Source organism: Etheostoma cragini, chromosome 16 (genome assembly GCF_013103735.1).
Source record: "Etheostoma cragini isolate CJK2018 chromosome 16, CSU_Ecrag_1.0, whole genome shotgun sequence".
Classification (NCBI taxonomy): domain Eukaryota; kingdom Metazoa; phylum Chordata; class Actinopteri; order Perciformes; family Percidae; genus Etheostoma; species Etheostoma cragini.
In genome coordinates, this window is record NC_048422.1 from 21,420,780 (window position 1) to 21,430,529 (window position 9,750).

The window sequence follows — 9,750 nt, forward strand, 5'->3', positions numbered from 1 at the left end:
CATGACCTAAATCGCAGAGTATACACCACACAGAACTAATGCAAACTCAAGACACATCTGGCTGTGGTGTGAAGAACTGCCAAAAAAGTGGGAACAAAGTGCAGACAACGGCAATACACAAACCAAAAGCCTCTTTGATAGTCACAGAAATAGATTCTCTCAAGATCAGTGGTGCATTTTGAGAATAGGAGGAAATTGCATCACTCTGGATTTAATTTCATAGTACATTTAGTTAACAAGTGGAAAGTTTCGAGATTTGTGAAATGTCAAATCCTCTTTTTTGTGCATTTCCTCGGTAAATTGAACAGAGCTTCTTACCTTCTGAGCAGTCTTCTCCAATGAATCCCTCATCACAGACGCACTGACCATTCTCACATCGCCCTTTGTCCTGGCAGTTGTTGAGGCAGCTCAGTTTCGCACAACTTTCTCCTTCATATCCACTCTCACAGGTGCACCGTCCGTTGATGCAGCGCCCCCTGTTGTTGCAGTTGCCTGGACAGGCGAGCACAGAGCAGTCATCTCCGGAGTAGCCTTCCAGACAGATGCACTTGCCGTCGACGCAGTAACCCTGGGCTAGGCAGTCGTTGGGACAAGCTTTCTGACTACAGTCCTCCCCACTGAAGCCTTCGTCACAAACGCACTGCCCATCGATGCACCGGCCGCGGTTTTGGCAGTTGTTAGGGCAGCTCAGTTGAGCACAGTCCTCACCGGTGAAGCCTACATGACACACACAACGTCCTTTTAGACACTCGCCGCGGCCATAGCAATTTGAAGGGCAGGTCCTGATACTGCAGTCCTCACCAGCGAAGCCTTCTTCGCACACACACTGTCCGTTAACACAGCGCCCCCTATGCAGGCAATTGTTTGGACAGGAAAGCACAGAGCAATCGTCTCCCTGGAAACCAACATCGCAGGCACACTGTCCATTTATACACTGGCCTCTGTTGTTACAGTTGTTCAGACAAGCTATCTGGCTGCAGTCTGCACCTTGATAGCCCATTTCACAGACACAGACTCCGTTGAAGCAAGTACCTCTGCCGTTACAGTTGTTGAGGCACAGGAGCCGAGAGCAGTCTTCCCCGCCGAAGCCGGCGGTGCAGACGCACTGGCCATCTACACAAAAACCATTACCGTGGCAGTTGTTGGTGCAGACGCGTTGTCCACAGTCCTCCCCGGTGTACCCCTCATCGCAGTAGCAGGTGCCGTTCTCACAGCGCCCACGGTCATAGCAGTCTTTGGGGCAGATGAGTTCAGAGCAGTCGTAGCCTGTCCAGGGTTCATCACACACGCAGTCTCCGTCTTCACAGCGGCCACGGCCGTGGCAGTTGTTCAGGCAATTGGTTTGAGAGCAGTCTTTGCCAAGGAAACCATCCGAGCAGATGCAAACACTGCCCACACACTGGCCGTGTGCTCCGCAGTCTACGGGGCAGACCTCGAGCGTGCAGTCTTCTCCGGTGAAGCTCTTGAAGCACTCACACTTTCCTTCAATGCAGCGGCCCCGGCCCTGGCAGTTATTGGGACACTCGGGTTCAGTGCAGTTGGGTCCCTTCCAGCCAGGCTCACATATGCAGCCACAGGTTTCAATACTGTAGTTTCCATGACTGTTGCAGTAAGGTTTAGTTCCCACCTCACCTTTGATTAAAAATTAAAGACATTTTTTTACCAAGTTAATTAGAGTTTTATCAAAAATCACCGCTGGTATTAAATTAAACATGTAGTTTTATGGGTATTAAAACTTTTGTTTTTCCTATCTGAATGCTTTTAAAAAAACAATGTTTGTTTTTTTCCAACAATTTTATTGTCCCCCCCCCCAATGTCTTTGTCCCTTTTGACGTTTTATCACTTTGACATTTTAGCCAGTTTTTGACGCTTACTTCCAGTGGGGTTTATTTATGAGTTTTTGTCCCTTTTCCCCAAAAAATGTAAGCTTTTTACCCCCATGTTTATTGTTTTGTCGCCTTGTTCAAAATCTTCGACCTCCCATATTTCAAATTTGACCTTAGGACAACAAGAGGGATGATGGAGTTAGCTTACCGGAGCTAACCGCTAACCAGAGCTAATTGTTATTGACCAAGACTTTAGTACTCCGTGCCTGTGTCCATTAACTGGATTTATAGACTTGAGCCCAAATAAAACCCTTAATTTTATTAAAATGGCTGTAAAAGTTTTAAACTAAATCTTAGAGTTGTGTGAATGAAACCGTTCAGATGCGTATTCAGTATTATGGGTATTTTATCTAATCTTGTTTTGTTTTATTTAATTGACAAAGCACATCACAGCAACACTTTTTCTGTTTGTTTAAAATTTAACGTGCAATTTGTTGTATTTTAACAAAATACTGAACAGAAATGCTGAACTGAGTAGGCTACATTTTTTAATCTAATTATAACAAGTTATATATTATTGTGATATAGAACAACGTTGGGGCATATCGGATATTTTCCTCATATCGTGCAGCCCTAATAACTTCTCTGAAATTGTGTCAGATGCACCATGGTGACGTAATATTTTCATTATCTTTTAGTCTAATTGGTTTAATATGTTAATAGTTACTTAATTCTAAATTAAGTGATAATGTTATGTCATTCTTTGCACCTTCATTTTACTATTTTATAACTGAACCAGTTATTACAGAACCCAGCCATTACGCACCGCGCCATGACATCTTGCGCCACCCTTCACCACGCAAGTAAATTCTCAACCTGTGGGAAACACTATACACTTAATTTCCAAAATGCCAATCTCTTCCTTTAAGAGTACATCACTCAGAAATAGCCCAAAGCTTATTCTAGGAACATTTAATGACAACCTTTTACATTCATTCATATTCTGCAAATGTATGTCATGACATTTGAGCCAAATAAAGCCCCATTCAAACTGGAGAGTTGCTGGGAGTATTACACCCCCACACGGAATTCCTGACCTCAACAGATGAATAGAACAGATGTGTGATGTGGTATTCTTTAGTTTAGTAATTTATTAAAATTGTTGTGAAATAAAGGATTCTTTTACTGTCTTGGCTGTTATCTACGTTATATACCAGACAAAGTACAACAGACAAACAACACCTACCTGTGACCTGTGCACTGCAGCAGGCCCTGTCCCCGTTGCACTGATCTCTCAATGCTGAAACTTCCCCCTCAAGCAGTTCCAGCCGGCTCATGAGGTCTTTCAGGTCGGGCACGTCGTCAGAACAACCACAGGCCTGCCGAGGTATGTTGATGCGGTGGGTGAAGACGATCTGGTTCTCCCCATCAACAGTGTGCTCCGTGATGCCTGATGCATCTTTAGGCTGGAGCTCCTTGCTCCCTGGAGCGTCCAGGGCCACAGAGCACAGGGAACTTGCAGGGACATTGACGTTATAGACATGGTTGAAAACCACAGGATGGTCTGCGCTGGGGAGCGTGATGTTAACTTCTTTATGGGGTTCCAGAGTCTGTCGTCGATGCCTTAAGATTTTCTTCACAAGCCCAGCATTTGATAAGCTGAGCAAGGCAGTCAGCAGGAGGCAGATCAGAATGCTTCGTGCACCCATGCCAGATGTGTGGCGAGGATTTAGTAAGATAAATATCAGTTTGAACCTGACTCAAGATCAAATCCTCATTAAAAGTGAAGGTTCTAAAAAAAAGAGAAAGAAAATGTTTCATCACACCAATGCAGTTTTACTGTAATGTAGAGCTGTAGAACAGTCAATCTAATGGACAGACATGACACTAGTATCGATCGGATGATTGATCATACTCTCAGCAAAAGCACATAAAGAAATTCACCAAAATATCAAATTATTCCCTTTAATATAAACAGCAGCTTGAAATGCGTCTTACATCATCACAAAGTAAATATTACCAAAAGACCAATAATTTAATGACAACCTAACTATCAGATTTAACAACTGACCCACTCCATGGTAAACATAGTAAGAAAAAAAGAAGCTTAGAATCATGCATACATGAAGTCTTTTAATGGCTCCCAATCGTGGGGTGCAGACACTCACAAGGGGACAAAAATTACATCCAGGGGTTGCAACATAACATATGCCACTGGTTGAGGTGTTGCAAATACTGATACTGTTTCTTCACAAGCCAATAACACTCTTTTGGAAAAAATGTCCTTTTTTACCTGCAGCCAAACGAACAGTATGACGTTTGGTGTCACAAGAAACCCACACAAAAGTGAAGAATTTTTCTTTTCTTTTCTTACATGCAGTGCACCTTGCTGAAAAAAGACCTATATGAAGCTATAAAGTCTTTTTTCATCCACTGTTTTGGAGATTTTATTGCATTTTTCAAATTTCCACTGCAATGCTGCAACAAACACATTGAAATGTGTTCACTGGAACAAACAGAAGAGGTCAGTCGGAGGTAACAGGATCCCTTCACACCACTCTAACTCCAGGCACGTGTGTGGTGGTCTTTTTTGTGAGACAGTCTGATTATTATTTACTGTACTGTTTGTGCTACAGTAGCATTTAAGTCACTGCACTGACAAAAGAATACAGCAAACCCTAACCACTGTGGGTACAGGAGTCTAATCATGTAGTTTCTGTGGTGATATTATTTATCTCCATGTGATAGGCTACCCAAATCTCTGCTGCATTGTTGTTTGTCTTTACATCTGCAGAACTTTTAAAAGTTCAAGTTTATGGGTCTTAACACAGCACAGATGTATTGCTACATAGAATTTAATTCACACTTATTTCCTGTAGAGTTAACCAGGGCAAGAGACAGTACTGTTCTATAACAAAGATGTTAATATCAAATAATCCACAGTTGTGCTGGCACGTTAACTTATTTCATGCTACACATATTTGAAAAGTCTAAGCTGTTTTGTTTAAAATAGCATATGTAACACAAAAAAACCTCCAGAGTTTATCCCATACACAGGACTCCTTCCCGGCCACAATGACTTCATCAGCTGGACGTTAAGAACACTTTAATTTGTGGGAGCCGAACTAGAACTAATGATGAGCTTCTTCCTCAGCGTGGGAAAGCCTGCTTGGATGCTGTAACTCAGTGTTGAGTTTCCAAGGGATCGGAGTAAGCACCATGAAAATCAACAGAAAACCCCACAGTGATTCCACAGACAGGAATGTCCAACAGACATACTGCATCTGTGCACTGGTTTCTTCCTAACAGGACAGGAGGTACACATGCAGGTCTGCTGCTATGGTAGAGCAAACTCTACCTCTATAAAAGATTTGCAGCTACGTCGGGGATGCAGGACTTTGTCCAGATCTTTTGATTGAAGATTGCACACGCATACAAATGAAAAATTCCAGAAGGCAATTATTCATGCAGTGATAGCTATGAAAAGACATGTGGAGCACCTAGATTTAGGTTCTCATTAAGACTTATTAAGAGAATGCTTATACTCTGCTATCAGGTAACAAAGACGTTTAACAACTGATTTGCTGCATCTTAATTTAATCATGTCTGGAATTATGGGAATTACTGGAATTGTTGGGTCTTTGTAAATTATAGAGTGTGGTCTAGACCTACTCTATCTGTAAAAACTCTTTTGTGATAACTCTTGTTATAGTTTGATACTATAAATAAAATTGAATTGATTGCAATCCCCCTTTTTTCCCTTATCTTCCTCGCCCCTTATTTAATGAATAGAACATATTTTATTCTCCAGAGACCCAAACTCCAAACCAATCAGGGCATCTGCACATGAAACAAACGTTTCATTCCGATCCACGCATATCGTAATGCAAAAAAACAAACACAAGGCAGCCAAAGTCTAACACACAAAGAAGACAACATACAAGTTCCCGAAAAGGAGGAATAAAACAAGCAAAACATGAAGGAAAAAAATACATTAATTTGTCACATGAAGAGAGAAAAATCAATTATTTATCCCAGAACAAAATCTGCAAAACTATTTAGCAATCAATCCATATTCAGATAAAGCTACTTTGTAATAATCTTTACAACTAAAAATGTTTCACGTATGTAAGAAAACAGACCCAAAAATCTGCGTTCTAAATATTAAACCAGTCCCTTGACCCCATGTCTAACTTTGGCCCCAAGTCAGAGGATTAACGCACCGTTCACGACATATTGGAGTTATCGTCATTACTAGAGTCTTAGCTCGATGTTTCATCCGCTACAGACTAAAAATACAGAAGTGCCTTAAAAAAACAAATGTTCATATAACCAAAGCTCACACGTAAACTCTGAATATCTTCTGAATATTAGAATCCAAGTAGATACTTAAGTGACAAATTACAGTCACTTGTCCACTGTGAGTGCATTACTTTTTTTTAAAATAATGAATGTCCATTACATTCAAGCCATTTCCAAATGAGTTTATTGTGAGTGATTAACCAAATGAGTTAATTAAGATTCAGCTCAACACAACTCCCTCTGGATTTCTCAGTATGGCTGTGTTTGGAAGATTTCCGGTGCAGAAACTCGAGTGAAGATAATTACCTCCTCTGAAAAGTGCATCAGTTTTTTTTTTAATCCTCCATGTCCTCCTTGGCTACTAGCTAACTGCATGGGCGAGGGGTTGGGGCTGTGCACGATCAATGAATGCTTGTATCATGTGGATGCACCAACAGAATTGTTGTTATTACATGAATTCCTCACTGGGGAGACAGAAACTACGGACTATAGCTGTATGATTATTTTGACAGAATGATTCAGGATTAATTGGCAGCTTGAGCCTGTGTGTATTCACCTTTGTTCCATAATATAGAGCAGCTCTACACAGGCTGTGATGAATTCTCCCATTAGGGAATGCCTAAGATTTGTATTTGGGGGAAACCAATAAAACAGATTAAAAAGAAGGAATCAACAGACCACAATGTGACATACAGTGGGCAATTTTCCAACAGTCTTTGAATACAGCAAGTGTCCTACAAGCGGACAGGAAATCTTGTGGTTTTATGACATTTTATTATGTCTTCCTCATTTTTTGTGTTGCTATATTTGGATAACACGCCAAATAATATATTCCCTAAACTCAAATTTCAAATATTTTCCATTACTGTCAATATCATTCCCCTTGACTTTCCTTTCTTGTCCTGACCTCTGACCAGGCCTTTCTTTCTCCTCATGAGCATGTTTTGCAACCCTCCACCTAAGACAGATATAAAACTAAGCTTGAGTTTCACAAGTTCTCGCACATCTGGTGAGTGGTAGGAAAAGGTTATGGCTGGAGTTGTAAATCTGAAAACTAGGTCTGTCGGTACGTTTTTGATATATTTCTAGAACACCTTACAAGACACAAAGACTGATAATTTGCGGTCTTGGAGGTAAAGAATGAATCCCTTAAAATCCTAAGCACGTGTTTCAGCTAAAGATGCTCTTGATAGCTTCAGAGGTGGCTCAGTGTCACTATTCTGTAATTGTAAATTAATCAAATATGATTCTTATCATAATAAGTTTTAAACAGTAAAAAGTCAAGACGACATCATTTAAAGCAGACGAGTGGGGTTGACTAAGGACATTCCCATTTGACTATGGGACACAGTCAGACAATTTGGAGAGCAAATTGAAATAAATATAACCTGTTCACTAAGCTATAATCCAGAATTGTTGTAGCTTTACTACTGTTCTCCATGCTGGCAGCAAGAAGGGAACTTTCCCGCGTGGAAAAGTGAAACTGGGAATGTTGGCAATGGACTGAGGACATCTGTTTTGCTTAGTCAAAGGAAGAAAAGAAAAAAATTACACTGCAGTACTTATCCTGTGTCCACACAAAAACTTACCCCTGCATTCATTGCTAAATGTTCATTGTCTCTGATCCTCTCTATGTGTGCAGTTAGCCAGTTGAAGGGCTGCTTCTGGTGATGAAACACAGACAGCTACACAGACGCTGTATTTCACCTCCATGAGAACACAAGTGCAGCGTATTTGGAGACACTTCTGAAAAACATTTATGGCTGACGGCCGTCTCTGGTCAATGGTAATCATTAATCCGGTGCGTATGATTTTTTTGTTCATCTGTGGTATTTAGAATTTTTTTTATATATTGTAGGTCTGATTGTTATAGCATCTGGAACAGCTGGAAATCATCTCAGAAAAGTTAATTGGACCAGTTACTTTAGCTGATACATTAATAGAAATTGCGACACCTCATTAGCAGATTGCAAATATCCCCACTGCTGCACAGATATGCTGAAGTGGTCCTTTAAGAATAATAAACCTGAGCTTTATGTGTTCCCATGTGAGGCTGAACAGGATGCAGACTTCAGTTTCAATTTGCAATTATGGGGTCTCTCTTCAATCAGGAAGAAAAAGCTTAAAGATTTGGAATAAGAGACTTTTCTTTCTTTCTTTGGAACAGAAATCATTAATGGATCCAGAGAATATTGAACAATTTAATCATTGGTTACTTGATTAAGTCATTTTTTCAAGTAACTTCTGCTAGACTACTAACTACTGAAGATCTTTGAGTTTTGGACTGTTGGTTGGAAAATCAAGCAATCTGCATATGTCAACTTGCACTCTTTGAAATTATGATGTCCCATTTTATTGGCAAAACGGTCAATTAAAGGTGCCATGTATTTTCTTGCAAACAAAAGAAAGTATTCCGTGTCACTCACCAAAATGCATTGTGAGGTCATTTTTCCTACTACTGAAGGTCTTGAACTCCACAGGGATCATTTCAAATTGAAACTGAAATTTGCAGCTCTAGTTTTTTTGTTCTCTATATCCATGTAAATTTAATGGTGTGCAGGATCTCAGAAGAAATCCTTCCACTGGTTAATGAAAATCAAAGAAAATAAGAAGAGCTAGGAAATTCCAAACAGCCATTGGATTCTAGACACTGGCAGATGTACAACGTAAAAGGCCAAACATTGACACAGTCAGAGCTGACACAGAACCTGAACAGTTATATAATCATGTAAATGTGTTTATTTGAGTATTATGTACAGTAAAATGACGTCAACTAGGGCTGGGCAATATTGAGAAAATAAAATATCACGATATTCTTGACCAAATACCTCGATGTCGATATTGCGACGATATTGTATTGTTGACTATTGTTGCTTTGACAAAATGTTATTTACAAAATGAGATTTTTGGTAAATATTCTCCAGAAATAGGTTAATGACTTAGAGGGTAAAGGTAAAAAATAGAACAGCTAGAACAGTCTGGTAAGTTCAGAAAAGGACATCACGTTACTGTAATGCAGCTTGTAAAACCAGGTAAAGACAACACTTACCATATTGCAATATTACAAAAGATCCCAAACTTAACCAGACATCTAGTCTCATATTGCGATATCGATTCATCGGTATGTTGGCAAGCCCTAATCTCAACCATGAGTTATTTCAGTTACTCTGATTTAGGAAGAAAAGACGTGTATTATTCAACAAATAAGCCCGTCGGAATGCTCTCGTTAACTCTCTGTGTAACAGACGTGTGATGCTGAGTTATGATCAACCCCCTGGGTTCTTTGTGTAGAGCTCACAAAGAGGAAAACAGTGTAGGACGAGCCCTGGGGGAGCTCCAACTACTAAACCAGCTGTCCCTCTGACAGAGGTTTGTTTCACAGAAACACCGTTCTCCCAAACACACCCCAGGACACCCAGCACATAGCAAAGAGGCTGTAAAACCTGTGAATAGCTGCGGATCAGAATTGATGTGTATTTAGATACGAGTTGTTGGATGAAACAAAGAGCTCAGAAGAACTAAATGATTATAATCTTTCTCAGCTGAAACATTCAGAAGTTAAAACCCCCAAAAACCTGATTTGGATTTCAATTAAGCAGAGCACATGTACTGAATGGATGAA

General features: G+C 40.2%; 1 protein-coding gene across 9 annotated transcripts in view; it reads right to left on the reverse strand.

The window, feature by feature from the left end:
- zmp:0000000846 (tenascin) overlaps positions 1-9,750 on the reverse strand; it is a 46,481-nt gene that overhangs the window by 20,508 nt on the left and 16,223 nt on the right. For 8 of the 9 annotated variants that reach the window (XM_034897116.1, XM_034897115.1, XM_034897114.1 and 5 more), the window contains 2 exons: positions 3,073-3,618; positions 319-1,632 (listed from right to left, as the gene is read on the reverse strand). In XM_034897116.1, the coding sequence (XP_034753007.1) occupies positions 319-1,632; positions 3,073-3,535 (1,777 nt within the window). In that variant the 5' untranslated portion in view covers positions 3,536-3,618. Of the gene's footprint in view, positions 1-318; positions 1,633-3,072; positions 3,619-9,750 lie in introns of those variants that run through there. The other variant, XR_004660007.1, reaches the window with a different exon arrangement.